This window comes from Gymnoscopelus microlampas (assembly GCF_963454915.1).
Source record: "Gymnoscopelus microlampas genome assembly, chromosome: 14".
Classification (NCBI taxonomy): domain Eukaryota; kingdom Metazoa; phylum Chordata; class Actinopteri; order Myctophiformes; family Myctophidae; genus Gymnoscopelus; species Gymnoscopelus microlampas.
In genome coordinates, this window is record NC_139951.1 from 24,266,911 (window position 1) to 24,289,515 (window position 22,605).

Consider the following 22,605-nt stretch of genomic DNA (forward strand, 5'->3'; position numbering starts at 1 on the left):
ACTTAAGCCCTATAGTTTATTTCTTATATAGAGATAAGATATTTATATAGATATATATATAGTAAGGACATGCCCAAAATAGGGATGCCAGGTTGAAAGTGTGAGAAAGAAAAGACAGTGTGTATGTGTTGTTGCATACACACATACACTGTGCTTCTGTCACTTACTGTCAAATGAGCAGGACACAGTGGGTGTGTTGTCCCCAAACAGCTTGGTGGCATCATCCTTGCCATCTGTATCAACGCCCTGCACAGTGAACCAAGATGACATTATCGTTATAACTATTTAAAGCCGTAATCTGTATGTTTCACTATATACATTGTTTCCCTCTCCTGACAAAGAGAGGTAATTACAACGATGTCTGAACTATAAAGAGGGCAGTGCATCTAATGGCACACACACCGGTGATGTAGCCTTATCCAAGTAACAAATCCAGAGTAATTTCCAGCAATCCAGCAGAGTAAATGTTAACAATAACATTAGATCGACATTAGTCCTATAATAAGCTAATTGCCTGTGATCTTCTTACCAGAAAGTAACTGTTTAGCTATTGCAACGTTAGCTGTTAGATAAGGGCAGTGGCTAAAGTTAGCAGCATGATCTACTACAGTATGGAGACCATCTCTACCCACTGCAGATGTGCTAGTTATATTGTATTAACATATTTTCCTGTACAGATAATTACTTATTCATTCAAATACATCCTGGATTTAAGCTTAAACTGCCTCACATGTCATTGGTTTACACTGCAAAAGAAATCAGATCGCTGTAGAACTTCTCAATGATTCATTTTCTAAAGATAATCTTTGCTTTATATAGACAGGACAGTGGAGAGACAGGAAACTGAGGGCAGAGAGGGGGACAGACATAATGAACTAACAAGATCTTCAGCCAGGATCAAACCAGAGACGTTCGCGCAATTACAGTATGTGGTCTACGCACTATCCCGTCTGCATAATTAAACAAAATAAAAATATATGCCAAACTGGCGCCCCAGTGGGGAAACCAATATTGCAGATTGTTTATGTTTGCACAGCAATAAAAAAACATTAGATTTGCATCTCAAATATAATACAATTTGATTTCACAATCTCAAAAGGAGAAAAGAGATGACTGTCACTCACCAACGCCCCCTCCAGTTTGAAGATGGCTGAGGCTCCAAGGCGGTCTTCTGGCGCCATCTTCCTCCTCCAGCGCCTGCGACGGAAGGTGTCTGATGACCGCTCCTTCCTGTGGAATTTCCAGCCAATCAGGGAAGAGAACTCCCAGCCCTCTCGGTCACCATGCTCTTGCCGCTGTGATCAAAGATTATAATGCATCAATGAGAAGCTCAAAATTGGTTACTTAGAGCAATTAAAACAATTCAATCAAATGTGTGTAATGAATTGTCATCAAGCATATCTGACACACTGTTGAGTTTGCTTTTACATTTAAAAAAACCTCATTTTAGACATATCAAGCAATTACAATGTATTAGACCAAATTCCTCCTCTTGGACCATTCAGGTTGATCGTATCTTATCTTGACATGCAGGTTTCCAGCCACAGTTGAACCAGGGATGTAGCAATTATGTGGTGGACACACTATCCGGTCAGCTGCTAGCATGCCTTTATCTTTTCTTACAGTACAGTCGCTATGTGCTGACCTCCATAGTAGGCAAGGCAGATCTCTTGCGGGGCCGGACTAGCCTCCTCCTGCGGTGGACATGGTACATCTTCTCTGCAGGAACCCAGGACTTGGGCTTGTCATCTGGAGGAATGGTCACACCATACTCCCATCCTGGAGCACAGATAGATAACACACACATACAGTAACCGAAATCACACATCCATTATTGAAACAATAACCATTGCAAAACGATATTGTTGACTCGAAAGCATTATGGGTTATTGTCAGCTTGTAATAAGCAAAGGTCTGATAATAGAATAATGTATGTTAAACATTGACTGATGAACTACAGTTAACAAAAATGAACTACAGTTAACAAAAAAACAGCAACAAAAGGACAGGCATCAATAATAGCTCATCTTTACAGATTACCAGTTATTATGATTGCAGACATTTCATCACTGGAATCAGAGTGCTCAACATTTACAAATACCCACATCTGATTAACTACGCTATGTAACCATTTATGTTGAGCAACGGTACAGATGTTAAAAGAGGGGATTTGACAAGGTATTTAGTAACATGTGCAGACCTTGGTCATCTACAGCTCTGTTGTCATCTACAGTCCACACATCCTCCCAGTTCCAACCTGGAGGACAATCAAACTCCTGAGGACTCTGGCTCTTCTCCCCGTTCTGTCAACAACAACAAGAACTCAGCTGTAGTAGATATTAGGATATTTTAGAACTGATCAACAGGTTGAGGGCATGTGAAAATGAGTGCGAGTGAGTGAGTGAGTGAGTGAGTGAGTGAGTGAGTGAGTGAGTGAGTGTGTGTGTGTGTGTGCGCCTCACCACATCAGTGTATGTCTCTGAGGCAGGTTTCCACTCCCCACCAGGGAAGCGAGTCTCATTCTGGAACACCTCGTCCAAAAAGTCAGTGTGTCCTGCATCTGCCTCAGTCAACAGACTGATAACAACAAAGCATGTTTATTTGTAGCACATTCCAACAACAAGGCAATTCAAAACATTAAGCATCAGGGCGCTCTGGTGGTCACAGTGGTAAAGTAGCTATCCACCACCACGGAGTCTGGGGGTTCGAATCCACCGTGGTGCATACAGCTTTGTCGAGCGTCTATACGAACACAATTGGCCCGTGTGTTCGGGCTGGGGCGGCACCTGTCAGCGGGGAGTATTAGGCAGGAGGAGTAGGGCGAAGGCTCTACAACTACGTCACTGGTAGGTCAGTAGGATACAACAGCAGTGACAACACACAGCAATGTGTGAGGGGAGGAATCAATTGTCATAACGACTAGTGTGGAATAATCTATGATTATGATGAGGGTGGAGTGTTTATTGACATGTAACTACTTATATGGCCCTCTAGCGCCATCCCGTGGTAAATGACCGTTTGTTCAGAAATGACGGAGTGATGACGCACGTCCGGTTTAGCGTGATTTAATTATATACTTTCATTAAGATTTAGGTAGATTAGCGGCTTAATCCGCGCATAGAAAGTATTGTCCTAGTAGTGGGGTGATTTATGTATTTACTATCTAACTTTCTGAGGGTTTTTTAAGCTATTTGTTATGCCTGCCATCGTGACCAAGTGTACTGCGCATGCGTCAGCTTTCCTAGCACCGGGGCTTTTGGTTTAGTATCTCAGTAACAAAGAAGAGCCGCGGTGGGCAGATGGTATGTACAATTAAGCTCCGACCTTACACGACATAACTTATTTCTTGCATATATATATTATACCTTGTGAAGATGTATTTCATGTCGGTAATGATTGCTATGTTCTATGTTTTATCTGCAGGTTTATAACCTGCTAACTACCGTTGTAACGACCAGTATAGTGTTAGATATGTGTGTGAGAGTTTGTGTGTGAATGAAACAGAAATAAAACGCCATAAAAGACACTTGTTTGAGTTGTATCCACTGGCCACGGCTCTACCTACCTTTCCAAAGGGAGATCTACGATTACATAGGGTGTGATTGAGTAGATATTTGGACAGTTATAAACCATCGTCGCCTCCGGAGGAGGAGAACGTGTGGAACAGACGGCGGGGAGAAAGCGGACGTGACGACCGGACCACTTTCACTCGACGCTGCACGGCGGAGAAGCCATCAAAGGGAAGTAAAATAGCGCTCATATTGACTACTAGTGGTAAAGAAGGCTTTGAGGACAAAAGGAGAGAAAGGCTGTAAGCTAAAAGACGTAAAGTGACTGTTTCTGTGGATGCTGCTGCTTACATGCTAAGTGATAGTTCCTTGGATGTTTTGCTAGAAGGCTACGCTACGGCTGCTATGCTACGCTGCTACATGCTGAGTTCTTTTGTTTCTTGGATGTTTTGCTAGAAGGCTACGCTACGGCTGCTATGCTACGCTGCTACATGCTGAGTTCTTTTGTTTCTTGGATGTTTTGCTAGAGAAGGCTACGCTACGGCTGCTATGCTACGCTGCTACATGCTGAGTTCTTTTGTTTCTTGGATGTTTTGCTAGAGAAGGCTACGCTACGGATGCTATGCTACGCTGCTACATGCTGAGTTCTATTGTTTCTTGGATGTTTTGCTAGAGAAGGCTACGCTACGGATGCTATGCTACGCTGCTACATGCTGAGTTCTATTGTTTCTTGGATGTTTTGCTAGAGAAGGCTACGCTGAGGATGCTATGCTATACTGCTACATGCTAAGGAAGCCCTATTGTCTCTTGTTGAGATACAACGGCTGCTGTTACGCTGCTACTTGCTAAGTGCTATTGTCTCTTGGATGTTTCGCTAGAGAAGGAAGCCCTATTGTCTCTTGTTGAAGATACAACACACTGCTACATGCTAAGGAGGCTGCAGCAGCGCTCTATTGGTTTTGCTGCTATTGGTTTTGCTGCCTTTGACTTTGCTGCTATTGACTTTGCTGCCATTGACTTTGCTGCCATTGACTTTGCTGCTATTGACTTTGCTGCTATTGTTCTCTCTGCTGCGATCTGCTACCTAGTGAGCCGTAATCAAGCTATTCCGGAGTCCCTATATGCGTGCTAAGAGCCAAAAAGGGGGACAATAAGACGGACAGCATTATGGCTGATGAGATTAAGAAGAAGCTAAATGGTGCAATAGCCGAATGTGGGGTATTAGCTGATCGGTTAGACGATGCAATGGCTCGTAAGCCAGCCGAGGAACTGGAGAGAGAGAGAAGAGCACTCCTGAACGAGGATGAGAGAGTCTTTATGTACCTGAATCAGTATACTACGGCCTTAACAGAGGATGATGCGAGTAGAAATGAAGCAGCGATTGCCGGCGCCAAGGCAAAGAGGAAGATCTGTAACGAAAGGTCCTTAGACACGGATCGGAGGGTCCGGGAGGCGCTATGGTCCCGTTTTGCAGCACCGCAGATGGACACCCTAAGGGGGGAGTTCGAGGATGCTTTGGGGAAAGTCAAGCTACTTAGCTTGCAGCCAGCTTCCAGGGATGATCGAGAGATAGAGAGAGATAGACTACATAGGAGACTAGATGACTATTACCAAGGAGTAATGGAATGGAGGAGCATTGTCCCTGAGAATCATGGAGCCGAGATTCGGAGAAGGCACAAGGACCAGAAGGAGCAAATAGAGGTGCTGATGGTAGACTGGGCCAGGGAGGTTAAGGAAGCTGCCGAGAGGGAGGAGTCAGTGGTGGTGGTAGATGAGGGACATAACGACCCGTCAAAGCATACTACGACCCCAGCCAGCCCGCAAGTGTTTAGCCTTAAAGACCGGCCTGCTGTATCCAGTGACGTTATCATCTCTAAGCGCGCATATGTGGGGCCACCCACGTCCTCAACACCAGTAAGAGACGGTGGGACTCCGCGCTTGTCATTCCCAGCCTCAGGCATACCACCACATCTGCAGAGTGGCCGTACAGGACAGCACGGCGCCACTGCAGCTCCGCAGGCAGCGTTTGAAACCCACGGTTGGTCTGGCATGGCATCTGGAGGAGATGGCAGCGCCCAGTACTACAGGCCCAAAGTCAAGGTGAAGCCGATTAGTCTGCCTATGTTCTCCGGGGACAGAAGGACCTACTGGAACTGGCGGAACAATTGGGAGAAACTCCAGGGACATGCAGAACCCTCAGGGTTAGAAGTGTGCAAGAGGGCTCACCTACTTGACAGCCTGGAAGGGGCACTGAAGACAGAGCTTCGATTAGATACATGCAGAACGTCAATGGATATCTTTAGACTCCTGGATAACCGGTTTGGAAACAAGGGCACTACTGCTCAGGTGATCCTGGAGGAACTGGAGGAAATGCCTGCGGTGAAGGGCAACCAGCCTAGGAAGGCGATAACCTTAATCCAGACAGTGGAAAGGGCACTGCGCGATCTAGAAGACCTGGAAATGGTGGGGGCCATCAAAAATCCTTTGATGATCAATAGGATAGTAGGGAAACTTCCCGCGGAGGTCAAGAGGAAATGGATTTCCCATGAGCAGGACGCCATGAATGATGTCAACCAAGGGAATCATTTCGACAAGCTCTTAACGTTTCTGAAAGTGGAGGAGGGGATCCTCGAAAGGCTAGCAGAGATGGATCATGGAACCACCTATGTTAATGAGAAGACGGCCCAGCGGGAGAAACCGAGAGAGAGGAGGCAGGAAAAGCAGTCATTCACCAAGACAGCAGTGAGTGAGATCAAGAGGGAGTCCCAGCGAGAACCGTGCACTATGTGTGGAGATGGAAAACATGGAGGACGACTCTACGTCTGCCCAGCCTTCAAGAAGGCTAACCTGTCAGTTAAGAAAGTCCAGGTAAAGAAGACAAAGGCGTGTCCCAGATGCCTGAGCGTTCACGGGGCCAGAGCATGTAAACAGGGTTTTCCCTGCCGAAAGGAAGGGTGTGCTGGGGAGGACGCTCCTGCAGACCATCATTACCTCCTCTGCCCCAGCTCAGAAGGGAGAGGGGCGTCAACCAGAAGGGAGACCCGGGCCGAAGAGAAGAGAGGGCCTCGTGGCCTGACAGAGGATCAAGAAGCCTTCGCGACCAAGCTTAGCCCAAGCCAGAGGGAGGAGTTCAAGAAAGCGTTCACTAACAAGGTGACTTCAGAAGTATGCTCCAGGAACAGTCTGGAGAAAAGTGGCTTAAAAGAGCTACCAGTCCTCATGATGCTTGTGGATGTCACAACAAGAGGAGGAGACTATATTGGAGCCCTGATTGACCTCGCCTCCGACACCAACTATATCACGCACCAAGCCGCTAAAAGACTCGGACTGACTGGTGAACCAATCACACTGGTGGTTTCTGGAGTCGGGAAGATGGAGGTAAGGGTCGACACAAGGAGATATCTCGTGGCAATCAAAGTATGGACCCCAAGAGGAACCTTAAGATCCCACGAGATGATCTGCTACGGTTTAGATGACATCGCCAAAGTGGATCGAGTGGTGGAATCAGAAGAACTGGAGCAGTTCTTCCCAAGGGTCAGGCCAGGAGAATTGGCCCGTCCCGAGAAGATTGAACTTCTTATCAGCACTCGCGAAGGCCGACTAGCACCGCAAAGACTGCATAGAATCGGTGATCTGGTGCTGTGGGATGGTCCCCTGGGAAAGACAGTGAGTGGTGTGCATCCGGACCTCTTTGAAGAGGTGGAGGTGACAACACGCCATTCATTAACACACTTTGCTTGTTCCATGAGGACGGCAGCCATTAGGGTGGAGGAACACCTTTTCAATGTCCCAAAGCCTGTGGGCAATGTGGAAAAGGGACACCATTTCAATGTCCCAGAGCCTGTGGGCAATGTGGAAAAGGAACACCTTTTAAACGTCTCAAAGCCTGTGGGTAATGTGATAAAGGCAACTACCGCTGCAAGCGCTACCGATGCCATAAGCTGGTTGAAGATGGACAGCATTGGAGCAGCATGTGACCCTGCATGCGGGGGCTGTCGTTGCGGGAAATGCTCTCCGGGAGGAAAGGAGATGACGCTGGTTGAAGAAAGGGAGATGGAGCGTATAAAAGCAGGCTTGACCTTCAAAGAAAGGGATGAGCACAGTGGAGAGCCCCACTGGGATGCAAAGTACCCCTTGAAGGAGGATCCGGCATCACTTCCCAACAACCGCAAAATAGTGGAAGCAACGTTCCTACGAACAGAGAGGCGCCTCGAAAAAGATCCCAAGTGGAAAGAAGCCTACTCCAGTCAGATGCACGATTTGGTGGAAAGAGGAGCAGCGGTGAAGTTGACAAAGGCTATGATGGAAGAGTGGACTGGACCAGTGTGGTGGGTGAGTCATCTGGCAGCACCCAATCCCCATTCAGTTTCCACACCAGTGCGTATCGTCTGGGACAGCAGCCAAGAATACAAGGGAGTGAGCCTGAACAGCATCCTGCTAAAGGGTCCAGACGTGCTAAACCCCATTCGGGCAGTATTACTCAGATTCCGGGAGGGAGAGTTTGCTGCTATCGGCGACATCAAGAAGATGTACAATTCGGTTTGGCTGGAAGAGCAAGAAGTCCATCTTCACCGATTCCTGTGGAGAGACTCACCACAGGACAAGATTGAAGACTATGCCGTTGTAAGGGTGAACATGGGAGATAAGCCAGCCGGATGCATAGCGCAAGTGGCTATGAGGGAGACTGCCAATCTTCCTCAGTTCTCCCACCTTGTGGATGAAAGAAGTGTCATTCAGGAGAACAGCTACGTAGATGACATCTTTGCATCAAATAATGACCCAAGCAGACTTGAAGAGATCCTGGAGGGGGTTGAAGCTATACTGAAGACAGGAGGCTTCCACCTCAAGCCCTGGGTCCGGTCTGGGCAAAGTGGGAGGATTGATGCTACAGAATCCAAACCTGAAACACTGATTCTGCCTAACCAGCTCAAAGAAGAAGACAACAAGGCATTGGGAGTTGGTTACCTCGTCCGTGATGACAAGCTCTTTGTCATGGTATCCATCAACTTCTCTAAGAGATGCAGTGAAGAAGAGGACTAGCAAGAAAGCCTGGGGCATTGTCTACTGCTGCATGGCATCAAGAGCGGTGCATGCTGACATCGTAGAAGACCTATCAACAGAAGGTTTCCTGAAAGCATTTCAACGCTTCACTGCCCTGAGAGGCCATCCGAAGAAGCTCTGGTCTGACCAGGGAACCAACTTTGTTGGAGCTAAGCCAGTATTGGAAGAACTTTACAAGTTCCTGGCAAGTGTCGACAAGGAAAAAGTCCAAAAGAGAGCTGCCGAGACTGGCACAGATTGGACGTGGGTATTCCACCCAGCCGACTCGCCACACCGAAATGGCGCTGCAGAAGCAGCAGTTCATGTAATGAAAAGAGCGATGAGCAGCGTGGGAAAAGAAGGAAACATGACGGCACTGGAGTTCCAGACCCTTCTATACCTGGCCGCTAACCTGTCTAATGAGAGGCCTATCGGCGCATTGACCCAGCTGCAAGATGGGAGCGTTGAGGTCATCTCCCCCAACTCCCTCCTGCTGGGGCGCGCAGGGCCCAGTGGCGACCCCGGAGGGTTCGATTCCACTGTCTACCCATTCGTCCGTCTGAGAGCGATCCAGATCGAGGTGGACAAGTTCTGGAAACGGTGGAGCCAGCTAGCGGGTCCAGGACTCTTCATCCGTAAGAAGTGGCACACCCCTGCCAGGGACGTCACCGTCGGAGACCTGGTATGGCTCGCTGACCAGAACGCACTCAGAGGCCGTTTCAGACTGGGTTGAGTCGTGGAGGCGTTTCCTGATGAGAAAGGTGTCGTCCGAGACGTGAAGGTGAGAACCTGCCACAGCCTTCCTGCCGGCACCAGCCCTTCCAAGAGTGACCAGCCCGTCGCAAGTTGCCCGTCCACCATCCTCCACAGGGATGTTAGGAGGCTGGTGGTTCTTCTACCAGTAGAAGAGCAGTAAAAGAAGAAAAGATTCCCCACTGCCATCCTCCCTGGAGGTTGGCGGTGTGTTTCGGTAAGGCCAGTTCCGTGCCGGTGCAACTTGGTACAACTGTGACTGGACATGACCGAGGTCTAAGCCCACCTCTGTGCGGGCTTGTACTTCTGTATGTTTAGTTGGCAGTTGTGCGTTGTTGCATCTGCTAGGGCTGCGCTTAAAGGATTGTATGCTGCATCAAGGACCACGAGAAGGACCTCACCATTTTTGTAACGTATTTTTCACCTTTTACAGACAATATTTCGCGTATTTTGCGTTTTTTACAGACACTGTTTTGCGCCTTTTACGAACAATATTGACGGCCTAGTGCCCATTATTTTTCCCTTGGAGAAATGTTTCGAATGCATGGACTAAGGGGGTTATGGGTGGTGGTCCTCTTGGGTCTTAAAGCCAGAGGACCAAGTGGGAGGTGTGGAATAATCTATGATTATGATGAGGGTGGAGTGTTTATTGACATGTAACTACTTATATGGCCCTCTAGCGCCATCCCGTGGTAAATGACCGTTTGTTCAGAAATGACGGAGTGATGACGCACGTCCGGTTTAGCGTGATTTAATTATATACTTTCATTAAGATTTAGGTAGATTAGCGGCTTAATCCGCGCATAGAAAGTATTGTCCTAGTAGTGGGGTGATTTATGTATTTACTATCTAACTTTCTGAGGGTTTTTTAAGCTATTTGTTATGCCTGCCATCGTGACCAAGTGTACTGCGCATGCGTCAGCTTTCCTAGCACCGGGGCTTTTGGTTTAGTATCTCAGTAACAAAGAAGAGCCGCGGTGGGCAGATGGTATGTACAATTAAGCTCCGACCTTACACGACATAACTTATTTCTTGCATATATATATTATACCTTGTGAAGATGTATTTCATGTCGGTAATGATTGCTATGTTCTATGTTTTATCTGCAGGTTTATAACCTGCTAACTACCGTTGTAACGACCAGTATAGTGTTAGATATGTGTGTGAGAGTTTGTGTGTGAATGAAACAGAAATAAAACGCCATAAAAGACACTTGTTTGAGTTGTATCCACTGGCCACGGCTCTACCTACCTTTCCAAAGGGAGATCTACGATTACATAGGGTGTGATTGAGTAGATATTTGGACAACTAGATTGGGGATAAAATATTGGTAAAAAGCAAAAGAATACAGACACAAAAACTAAAAACATTAAGCATCCAGACATTAAGACCTAGAGCAGTAAAAATAAAGAACACAAAGCCATGCAATGTATCTGAGAAGAGGGCTGCATTAATGTTTTACATTTATAAACATCTGAGCAACAGCAGCAATTCTAAAGTTAAAAGCTCCAGCTTCATCAGATACAAAAAAAAGGGGGAGAGCTGGCAAGACGTGGTATTTTGCCAGTAACTTTGTCAGAAGAATGTTAACAGTGAAGCCAGCCAGTGCCTCATGGGAGGCCTTGATCGTTTCCTCTGTTTGTATTCAGAGAAAGAATTAACTGCGTTCTGCTGGGAAGAATAATATTCAACTGATATCACAACCTCTAAAATTACTGTTGTCCTTAGAAGACTGATTTATGCTGTAATGGCCAAACCATGAATTTGACTTTCCCGTTTTGGTATTTAGGGCAGTAAAGATCTATGGATCTAAAACTCACTCATGGTAAATAACCATATTCATATGGCGGCCATTTTTACGTCATACTTGGGGGGGAAATGACCCAAGAGCAAAATCGCTGGCATGTGAATATGGTCAATATAGTCTCAACCCCCAACAAGTGTTTGATCTTTTGTACGGATGTATAAATTGATGATAAACTGTTCTGTTATGCCATCAATCAAATTCTGACAGCGGAAGCAAGCAAATTTCCCCTTGAGATCTTACACATTTAATCTTAAATGTTATCTCATCCCGACTCACAAACATCCCAACTCTTGTCAAATGGATCTGTCATGATCCTTGGCTCTCACCCTTTCTCTGGGTCAATGAACCAGTCGCCCTCCCACTCCCATCCTCTGGGGGGCATGAAGTACTCTTTCTTCAGCTTAAGCTTGCCCGTCACGTCTGAGAACTTGTACTTCCCAACCAGTCCAGTAGTCCCCCACTTCCCAAACATCTCAGCCTGGTTCTCGTACTACAACACAAATTATTATTATTATTACAAACTTTAGTGCTCAAACACAAGCAGCAATGTTATATGTAAATATGAAGACAACGAAGATTGTACGTGGCAGAAAGCTAAATATATACTATGTGTCCATAAAACAACAACCGGGAGGAATGAATCGATGGAAAGTCAGTTTCTGCTCTAGCAGCTACCTACCAGCTCAGCAAAGACGCTGAAAGTTCCTTCAGAGAAGGAGTTGAACTTCTTCTCGTGTGTGGACAGACCCAGCCACATGTTGACTCTGATTTTCACCGGCACCTTCAGCCCCTTGTTCTGGTCCATGGGGTACTGGGACAGACCATATAAAAAGGCATCATTAGACATTATGGTTTCAGAGAGATGGGGGACAATACAAGTTGATCTAAATCCCAGCTGACCCAAAAAGGACTACAGTAAGTGCCATAAATATGCTCAACCGCAAAGCCTAATTCTAACTTTGTTACCATGTTGCTCACCAAAAATAACTCAAAATGTATACTCAGTATGACAAAGTATAAAGATTAAGACTTAACTGTCCAGCATACCATGAACTTAAGGTGTCTTGATGTTTATATGTTATGTCTGATACGTTTTCTATGTATTTGATCTATTGTTACAGCAATCTGGGAACCCATTGTCAAATAAAAAGGAAAAACAGTGCCATCTGCTGTTTTTCACTTTTGCATTTGACTCGGGGGGGTGGGGGGGATTAACTAGACATGCTCACTGGAAACCGGGGTTTGGACATGCCTTCAGCCCTCTACTTCCGGTGGTGTGCCTATGTTTTCATTGCCACTAACAATATTTCTCCACGGAACACTAACACCATTTCTCCCAAAAAACATGGATTGTTTTGGTTATAAGCCCACTTGTTTCTATGATGAAACAACAAGTTAAAATGTGAATATCTTTCTGTGGTTTTGTCGGCTTCGAGGACGCTATTGTTAAATGAGTTTCGGTTTGTTTTCAGTGGGAAGCGAGCACACAGATGTAAATCCCGCACCTGAAAACTGAAACTGCAAGCAGAACAAAACAGTTCCTCTTGCAGATGGGAGCCAATGTCTCACATTACTTACATATTTTTGTACTTAAGCTATTGGGAAAAAAAGCTCACAGTCACAAACCATCGTAATGTGACGCGTAGTGAGCTTGTAGTGCTATTTTCGAGAGATTGTGAAACATTTGAACAAACCTTTTCAAACGTTTTGATTAAAATAAGAACTCCAGGTTGAAAGTGGTTAAGGGTTACATCTGCACCTGCATGAAGATGGTCTGTGTCTTTCCACAGTGCTGACCACAGGCCTGCTCACTGTATGTGGAGTAGAGCAGCTGGTGGGCTGGGATGCGACTGTAGGCAATCCTCTTCTCTCCTCTTAGCATCCAGATGATCACGTCTGGCATGCTGTTCTGGGGCTGGACACACAGATGTAAATACAGAATAAATTAACTGGATGTGACACAGTGCAGTACTATACAACTTAACATGGACCAGGACAGATGATTTACTGCAGGGGTTTTCAACAGGTGGTCCATGGACCACTGGTGGTCCGCGAAGGTATTGCATGTGGTCCCTGACCATGCATTTAGAAATGTACTGTAGGAAAGTGACAGGTTTTTTTTTCTTCCACGGAACAATGCACTAAATGACCTGGTGACCTATTTACAGGGAAGTCAGAGGTCAAGAAATTCAACAGGAAAGGTTGTTCAAGAAGGGGAAGTGTACCGGATTGCGGAAATGTGCCCATATAATCAGTGATTATTAAACGGAGTAGTGTCACCGTCACCGAGTGGTCTCAATGTTTGTTGTCAAAGGACTATGTTTATTTGGATGTAAGCAGCGGTTATGTACTGAATGTTTTATTCCTTGAATTATTTAAGGAAGGGAAGATTATTTGCTGTGAATTCAGTTTACAGTAGATATTTGGCCCCAATGCTGCTCAGACAGGCTTTTATATTTATTATTTTCATTTTCAGTAGTAAAAAGTACAACACTACTGCCCTGGGTAAATAAAAAAATGTTTTTAAAGGATAAAAAAAAAATGCAGCTTACTAAATTATCCAAAAATGGATCAACTGTTGGAATAAAGGAGAGGATGTTACTCTCCGTCTTAAATCGACACAAAAGTTATTTGTTAAATAAACATGTCATCTCTTATTTTTTTACCATTTTGGAACCGAAATAGGGAACCTTTAGGAACCGGAATTGATAAGCATAACCGGAATTGGACACATAGAAATCGTAACGATACCCATCCCTAATAATTACATGTGTCTGCTCACTCATACATAAGATACTCAGTACTGTATATCAGTTAACATGAGTTAATGTAGTGGAATGAGTTAGTAATGGAATGTTGAATTAAGTAAGAGAATGGAATGAGGGTAACCGTGGGAATAGATCAGTGGTTCTCAACCTTTTTTGAGCTCTGGACCAATAGCATATTTCAGTTAAATAGAAATATGAAATATTACTTAAACATATTTTAACAAAAAGGTATTTTATTTATGTATTTACATTTTAAAACATTTTCCCATGGCTCACCTGCAGGCCTTATTATGCCATGGACCACTGGTAGTCTCGTGGACCATTGGTTGAATAACAGTGGGATGTATAGACATGGATGCATAGCAAATGTTACCAAAGCACTAATCTTAACCCAAAAGTGGTCCCCAGGTTGATTCTTAGTCAAGGTGGTGGTCCCTCGTTCACGATCAGTTGAAAACCCCTGATTTACTGCATGCAAGGCATCCTAATACTATTCAGTCAGCATCGATGGTGTGCCATTCTCTACATTCAATGATTATCAAAACATTCACTGGTGTCTTCATGTACTGACTAAATAATCACAAGTCTTTGGATTCATATCCCGCTATGCTCACAATGTTACCTCTCTGACTACTAGTTTCTCTCATCTTATAAAGCAGCAATGGCTTGAAAGAAAATCTAAAAATGTAATTATGTGGATCTCGGGATTCACATAGGATTTGTGAGATTAGCTCCAGACAAACCGACACACAGAACAACCCTCTTATAGACGCCTATCCTGCCGAGATCATATTGACTGACAGCGTGCTTGAAAGCAGTCCATTTCTGTATGTGTCATCACTCTACCTCTTCAGCCAGCAGCAGGAGTTTGTCCACCCATGTCTCTATGTCTGCAAGTGTGTCTTTGATCTCTCTGGCCTGCTCCCTCATGTTTCTGGCTCCGTCCCGGATGGTCGCCAGGGCACCGTCTCGCAGCTTCTTGATCTGGATGTCCAGAGCCGTCAGGTTGGGTTGCCCCTCTATCTCTGGAATGGGTAAACTGGAAGACGACAAAGACAGGGGTTTAATTCTGTACTGTATGTGATGATGTTCATTCAACTGTATGGTGTGATTACTAATGTAAAGCATGCATTTATCTTTGGATGCAAGAACATCAAGCAGGGACAGATCACTGTGATCTACTCAAAATGCATGCTTTCAAATAATTATTTTTCATTACAGCTTGTTTGTTGGGGAGTGAAAGACATCGTTTTCAACTTAAATTTACCATGACCAAATATGAACCATTTAAATCTTTCCACACTTATTTAACGTTTATTTATCCAGGGGAAGTTGAGCTATGTCAACAACACATGCTCTTATACACCCTGTTTGACATTTACACGGATACACACAGCGATACCCAGGACCTTCCCAGTGCTAGCACAGCATGGTGAGGACTAGCATGGTGAGGACTGTGAGGAACCTGCAGTGTAGGCAAATTTAAAATCCTTGGATTGTAAAGGCTAGCACTTTTGCCTGCAATGGCTAAAAAAGTGATCCGCATTTTTATTTTCCATTTTCTAACATTGATCACGGTGTCGCCTGGTACCACATCCTAGTAACTTTACCTCTCTAGGTCCTCGATGACTTGGTCGAGCAGCCGCAGCCAAACATCGGTCACCTGCTTGGCAGACACCTTGGCCAAGATGGCGGTTTTAAACAGTTCGAGGTTGGATTGCTACAAGATGGGAGAATAATTTCCTGTTATTCCCCAGCAAGTACACACTTGTATCATGACTGACTAATATTACTTCATAGAACCCTCCAGGTATTACTGTTACAATAAAACAAAGGCCTGTCTTGATATGTTTGTGTTGCCAATGCTTGTAAGAGGCGATCCACCATGGACAAACAGTAGCAAGGAAAGGAAAAGACTTCAACTTCATGTTCCTGATCCTTTATCCTCTTTTCTAATACATTTTATATTTCTGTGTGCTACTGTATATTCTTTGTTTTGCAGGGGAAAAGTTGAACAATTTCCTTTTTTGGATCAATAAAGCATTCATCTAATTTTCCTGTCAGGATCATTATAGCAAGCATCCATCGTCTGTCCCTCGCTCTCCCTTTCTCATTCAATAAAGCAAGCATGCATATTTTCTCTCCGTCTCTCTCCCCACTCAGTTAAAGGATCAAACCTTTAAATTTGATTGCATCGCAGTTTGCCAGTTAATTCTGTTGGATCAGACCTTAAACCTGGTTTCACTAAACCCACGATTACAGCTAATCTTAAATTAAATGATGCAATGATGTTACAATCCAAGTCATCATACCAGGCGGTGAGTAATGTAGAGTATGATGTTGACAGCGATGAGGCGGTGGCTGATGTCCTCCCAGAACGACGTGACCACCACCACTGGCTTAGTGTCAGCCCACGGCAGGTAATAGTAGTAGTTACCTGGTCACATTATGCACCCATTGTAATTCATCATGATAATAATAACAATATTGATATATTACAGCGCTTACAACACTTTACAGCACTTTGAATGCATGTAGCTTTACCAAGTGTCACAAAAGAAACTAAGGAAGAGAGTAAAAAGCAATCATAAATCATATAAACTGACACTCTCACAGTCATTCCTGAATATTCATTTAACACTCACGGTGCTGTTGTCACTCACCATCAAACACAGCACAGCTGTACTGGGTGGTGGAAGACAGCGGCTTGCAGGTGGTGTCCAATTTGTTTCCATAGTTACCGATGCTGACCTCAAACTGAATTGGCTCACCGGGTTCCTGTAGCATGCTGGCGCTGTGGAAGACTGCACACAGACAGTACTTCCTCCTCCGCTGGTATTTCTGGTTGGAGGACAAGAAAAGGTGGAAGAAAGGAGAGACAGGAAGAGAGAGCGAGAGAGATTGGAGTTGGGAGGTGGAGTCAAGACATACTTCAGCTTTTGACCTTCTTTAATGAAACAATTAATTTCAAAAACATAGGGAGACACGACTTAATACCTGACCACATCATGTTAAATCAACATCACAGATGTAGCTGCAGCACCATACCTGGGCCACCAGGATGTCATCACTGTGGATGCTGTCTACAGTCTTGTCTGCTTTGCCATCAACCTTAGTGGATAACTCAACCAAGACCCTGCCCCTGTATGCCACCCCTTCTCCCTATCCAAACAAAACAAAAAAGTGGGTTATCATATGCATAGAAAAATCTTTAAAATACAATTAAGTGAGTCAGCTAGAAGAAAACAGGGCTGTTCAAATTAGCTGGCCAGATGACCTAGTAAAACCAGGAAAAGCCTTAAAACACTTTGCCATACAATATTACTGCAAGCAGAGTCTTCAAATATATTTACGTAATTTTCAATCTACCATCACAGAAGCAATACAATACACTGGATCCATTTACCTTGCCGTAGTTAAGGTCCTGATAAGGGTCTGGCAGGCCAGAGAACTCTCTGGGACTGCCATACAGGTTGATGTAGCAGGGACCAAATGCAGGCAGAAAACCCACCTCAGACTCCCCTGTGATAACTGGAGTACGAGATATGAAAGCAGAGTTAACCTGCCAATCATGAAAACGAAGCTAAGCAAAGCAGATTGACGGTTGGGATGGGTTATGATTAGGGATGCACGATATCAACATTTTGGCTGAAATCTGATTACCGATTAATTGCATTGTCAAATCGACTATTAAGGATACCGGTATTGCTAAATGTTTCCAGTAGGGTTTACCTTACACCTGTTATACAATAACTGTGTGGGTGCAGACTTCTAAAAAAATAGTTTCTAAAACTTCTACAACTTAAATGTACTAATTATACTTGTTGACCTTTTTGAAAGGTTACCCAGAAAACACCGATCAGATCTGCAGCCTTCATCATCACAAAAAGCATTCAAACATAAATATGCCGTTTTAGCTGATATTTTATTTGATATGTTTTGGCTCGATACCGATATTGCAGATTTAAGGCAGATATTGCTGATACCAATATAATGCCAGATTAATCATGCATCCCTAGTTGTATGTTAGAAGATTCTGAGGGACGGACAGCTGCAAGAATGGTGGATGCAAATCATAGGATGGGTATTAAGCAAGTGGCGGATGCAACTCAAACAACATGACGACAACACAGTTAGTGGTACTTAAAAACAGTAGCATTATTGGCAATGCTCATGCGGTAGGCTTACACATTTTGTTACACATGCAGATACTGTATACAAGCTCATAGCCAACATGCACGTCACTTCACATGTACATGCTACACAGAGCAATAAAGAGCACATGTTGAACCTTCAAATGATGGATTTTCCCCATTTTCTGCATGTTCCTCTATACCAGGAGAAAAAGGACAATTCAAGTACCATTTGTGAGTAAGTGAAATTAGGTTCACAACTTTGAATAGAGAAATACAAATATACACAATTCATCCTTTCACCCAGAATGTTTTATGTAAAAAGAACAGCTTATATCTTATATTTAAAGGATACAAAAGCTAATAAAATTGCAGTATTTGACATAAATGGGCTCTTGCTGTATTAAGCACATTACTGTAGATGCACTAACTACATTACTGTAGGTATTATAATTCCTGTTACAATGAGTATTGTTCAAAAATGGCTTAAAATATTTATACCTTCTACTTCTCCACCAGAAGAAGCAATCTTGGCCAAGTTCAGGTACGTGGTGCCAATAGCATCATTTTTTGTCAGACGATCCCTGCAATTAGACAACACAACCTTTACCATTTTTACTGATATGACCCTCCTACAGCATGTTCAACTGTTAGACCTGTAGACAACAATGAAACGACATTGTGTGTTGGTGCACTTACTGTGCCATTCTCTAAATAACCAACAGTGCTGCAATTAGATTCAGTGGGTTATTTCATCACCTTCTGTGGAACACCCAGTTTTCCTAACCTTTCCCTTGCACTCGTTTCCCTTCAGCCTTCCTGGATGTGAATGATTACGCTCTTAGTGCAAAGGCAAGGGTGACTGTGCCTTTACTATCAGGGGTCCTTGACTCTGGAAAAAACCCTCTTAAATATCTTTTTTGTCAAAAACTTTTTTGCGCAAACCTACAGTACAGGTACATAAGTGAAGAGCCAACAGATGAAAGAAGAAAAAATAAATCCCAAACATCGTCTCCACTTACAACAGCTCTTTAATGTAGAAAATACAAAGTTTAGGTCGCACTAACCTTCATCAGGTGGCACACCAGATTCCTGATGAAGGTTAATGTGACTGAAACTCTGTATGTTCTGCATTAAAGAGCTGCTTTAAGTGAAGACAGTGTGCGGCATTCTTTTTTGTCCTTTCAATGCACTTTTTTAAATGTATTAACACACACACACAATCATTTTAAGTGGACGGGCGACCGATAGATATGTTATTGTAGCTAGCTTAGGCGTTCATGTGTGTTTTTCCCCCAGACACTTCATAATTTTTTCTATTTTTTAATGTTCGACCCCTTTAGCATCAGTATTGTGTGTGTGTGTGTGTGTGTGTGTGTGTGTGTGTGTGTGTGTGGCGTGCATGTATTCATGCACTGATTATCACAATTTTGCTAGCATGGACTATTAACTTTAATCTTTTTTCGAAAGACTTTTCCACAATTTCCATAATAATGTTGACATTTCATCTTTGGATTCTCAATGTTTTTTCACACTGCACATTTTGCACACATCATGTTTTTGTTCAGTTGCTCATTTGATTAGATTTATCTTCAGATTTATGTAAAGCAGTTATTACTAATGCAGTGCATACGTAATACTGAAGTTTGTTTATGCCATGGCTGTGCCAGCAGGATCTCAGGAACACGCTAGGAGGGGAAGGGAGTGGCCAGTTTAATCTTTGAGTCATAGGCAATGGCAATACTCTCATGAGGTTGTTAGTGGGACATGGGTGGATGAATTACACACACACACACACACACACACACACACACACACACACACACACACACACACACACACACACACACACACACACACACACACACAAGTGACCACACTCCAGTGAACTGAGGGAAAGATTTCCAGTCATCTATTGTACTGAGCCAACCCTCAAATAACTCCGCTACAGCTGCAGAAACAGCACTCTCAAAACAGAACTGAGTGAAGAAGACTCCCAGTGTTGTAAAACTAAAAATGTCAGTATGTTTCACTTACCAGTCAAAGACAGTCAGTTTGATGCGCTCACACATGGAGGGGAACTAGAGCAGAAGACAAAGAAGAATGAGTGAATGCAAAATGTAATTTGAGAGGAATTTTATTTGTTGAATCATGAGACATTTATTTCAGCAATTCAGAACACAGTCGGGCGTCCTGTGATCAGTTACCTTGACTTGGAGGTTCAGAAGCTTGTTCCATTCAGGGTTGGCATTCTTCTCAATGACCGGCGTACAAAGCTAGACAGAGGGGGGGGGGACATTAAATAAAAGGTTTTGAATGTAATGCTACCTACCAACTACATATAACCATCCAACATGTTCTTAATCAAAATTGTTCCTGGAATATGAAAGTTTTAAAACAAACTAAATTAAAAAAAACACCTTTTTGCCAGCAAAGCAAGCCTCCAGGAAGGGATCCACCAGGTTCTTCTTGTTCCCATCCTTTCCAAAGATTTCTTTCACAGATTGGATGAACGCATCGTCCACTGAAATGGGTGATTCACAAGATAAACATCACAGAACAGATTGAGGAAACACAAGCCAAGCAATGTTTAGCTTAACTGTTTTCTGCAATCACAAGCCTCAACATGAGATATGTCATGAGATCATGAGACATTAAGACAACATAACAAAAAACAAAACAATGTGGGGGTCAATAAGCTAGCGTAATAACTACATAAATAAATAAATAATTAAAACATTCATATGCAGGTCATTCCCAATTTCATGAAACCTTTAATATGGTGGGGGAGTCAGTGAATGCCCTGGTTTGATCCTTTGTCAACAAATGACTATCGATATCTTTGACAAAATTGTACATTTCATATTAATTACATTGAAATAGTCATCCATTCATTTATAGACTGCCAATATGTTACAGTTTAGCTTTTTCCAATTCAGGTCAGGAGTATCATTCTTTTAGCCACCAGCAGATCTAATGACATTAATGCTTTGGAATGAATGTGGTCTGGTCTAAAATACTGAGCAAAGGGCAGGCGAGGACATCGATATGGAATATTTCACTGAGAGCTGCTACAATTGCAGTCCAAAAGGGTTGGATCTTGGGACACTCAGTGGCTCCTTTTCCACCAGGCTTGAACCGGATCCATTCTTTTTCCCCCCCCGCCTAATTTTGAACCTGTTCAGACAGAGTGTTTCCACTGAAAATGTATTGGTTCGGAACCCTAAAAGTTGGTTCGGAACTGGAATCAAAAAATATTTTTTCTTGCCCTGAACTGGGAACCAAAGTGGGGGTGTCACTATTCTACAGGTTGGAAGATGCAGATGTGATATAAACAATGGAAGCAATGGCTCTGCTTCAAACTGGTGGAAACACAAGCCTGTTCGCGGCCGGTACCGCAAAAGCACCATGGTTCCAAGAATCTAGAACGGAACCAGTTCTAGAAACAAAGTTATTTTGGTGGAAAAGGTGCCACAGAAATGTGGTTCCTGCAGTTATGCACAGAATAAATAAGAGGATTTCTTTATCCATCTCAGCCAAACATACTAGTGTCACTGGCCAAAAAGAACACATCTACAAACTAACCAATTTATACCCACTTGTATGATGTGTCACTGGCCAAAAAGAACAGATCTACTGTACAAGCTAGCTAATTTATACTCTGTAGTATGATGTGTTGCTTGCCAAAAAGAACAGACCTTGTAAATCTGTTCTTTTTGGTAAGTGACACCGTCGTCCAATTCCTGCGTTTGATTTGTGTTTCAATTTGTTCTTGTTGTGTGGTATAACAGAGTTAATCTAATCTGGTTCATATAAAAGGGGTACCATGTATAATGGTTGTTTTAAGCACTACAGATTTGATTAGTAAATATCACAACACTGATGATACGTCCCAGGTGCATTTATGTGATGTATTCTTTATAGTTAGTGACTCTATTTATAGTGGCTCATAGGAATTAGACTATGTGACAACCAGGAATAGTTTGGTGACCACCGGAGAGACGGGTGACAGCCGGAATGTAGACGGCATACCGGGAGCAGTATGGGTTGGCGCCCCAGCCTGTGTCTTCCGTGAGGAAGAAGCCCAACAAACCCACGGTGAGGCCTTTAGGAGGGCCATTCAAGCAAACCGCAAGTGGAGCTAATACCATTAGACGGCCCAATCTAGTGGTATCGGCCCAAGGAACCATCACGCCAGAAGGAAATGTTTGGATCGGGATGGTGCAGAAGATCTGGTACAGCGCTCAGGTCCTGGACCTGGTGAGACGAAGGAGGAGCCCGGCCAGGAGGCCAACCACAGAGCCTAGTCCCTCCACGTGCCAGAGCCTCCCCCGAGTTCCGGCAGAGTAGTTCTGGTGAAGCGGACTGATTAGCCCTGTCTTTCCCTATAGGACTGACCGTGGGTAGCTACCTGGGACGTAAGTTGGGGCTTGATCAACCCGGCTGGGTCACCTGGGCGAGGGTGTATGTTGCGAGACCCGAAACACCCTATGACCCCAGGCTACAACACTGATGATACGTCCCAGGTGCATCCATATGATGTATTCTTTATATATAATAAACATACCGTGGTAAGCTAAAGGCCTCTTTCACAG

At 43.9% G+C, this 22,605-nt stretch overlaps 1 protein-coding gene across 3 annotated transcripts in view; it reads right to left on the minus strand.

The window, feature by feature from the left end:
* Positions 1-22,605, minus strand: part of LOC311059501 (myoferlin-like) — a 48,914-nt gene that overhangs the window by 13,430 nt on the left and 12,879 nt on the right. For 2 of the 3 annotated variants that reach the window (XM_084077502.1, XM_084077500.1), the window contains exons 13-31: positions 20,431-20,534; positions 20,218-20,286; positions 20,048-20,091; positions 18,512-18,594; positions 18,169-18,207; positions 17,284-17,408; positions 16,926-17,039; positions 16,541-16,718; positions 16,190-16,314; positions 15,488-15,597; positions 14,724-14,916; positions 12,869-13,024; positions 11,789-11,920; positions 11,436-11,599; positions 2,463-2,577; positions 2,201-2,303; positions 1,646-1,779; positions 1,125-1,295; positions 168-246 (exon numbers count right to left, since the gene is read on the minus strand). In XM_084077502.1, coding sequence (XP_083933628.1) covers positions 168-246; positions 1,125-1,295; positions 1,646-1,779; positions 2,201-2,303; positions 2,463-2,577; positions 11,436-11,599; positions 11,789-11,920; positions 12,869-13,024; positions 14,724-14,916; positions 15,488-15,597; positions 16,190-16,314; positions 16,541-16,718; positions 16,926-17,039; positions 17,284-17,408; positions 18,169-18,207; positions 18,512-18,594; positions 20,048-20,091; positions 20,218-20,286; positions 20,431-20,534 — 2,238 coding nt within the window. The remainder of the gene's footprint in view (positions 1-167; positions 247-1,124; positions 1,296-1,645; positions 1,780-2,200; positions 2,304-2,462; positions 2,578-11,435; positions 11,600-11,788; positions 11,921-12,868; positions 13,025-14,723; positions 14,917-15,487; positions 15,598-16,189; positions 16,315-16,540; positions 16,719-16,925; positions 17,040-17,283; positions 17,409-18,168; positions 18,208-18,511; positions 18,595-20,047; positions 20,092-20,217; positions 20,287-20,430; positions 20,535-22,605) is intronic. The other variant, XM_084077501.1, reaches the window with a different exon arrangement.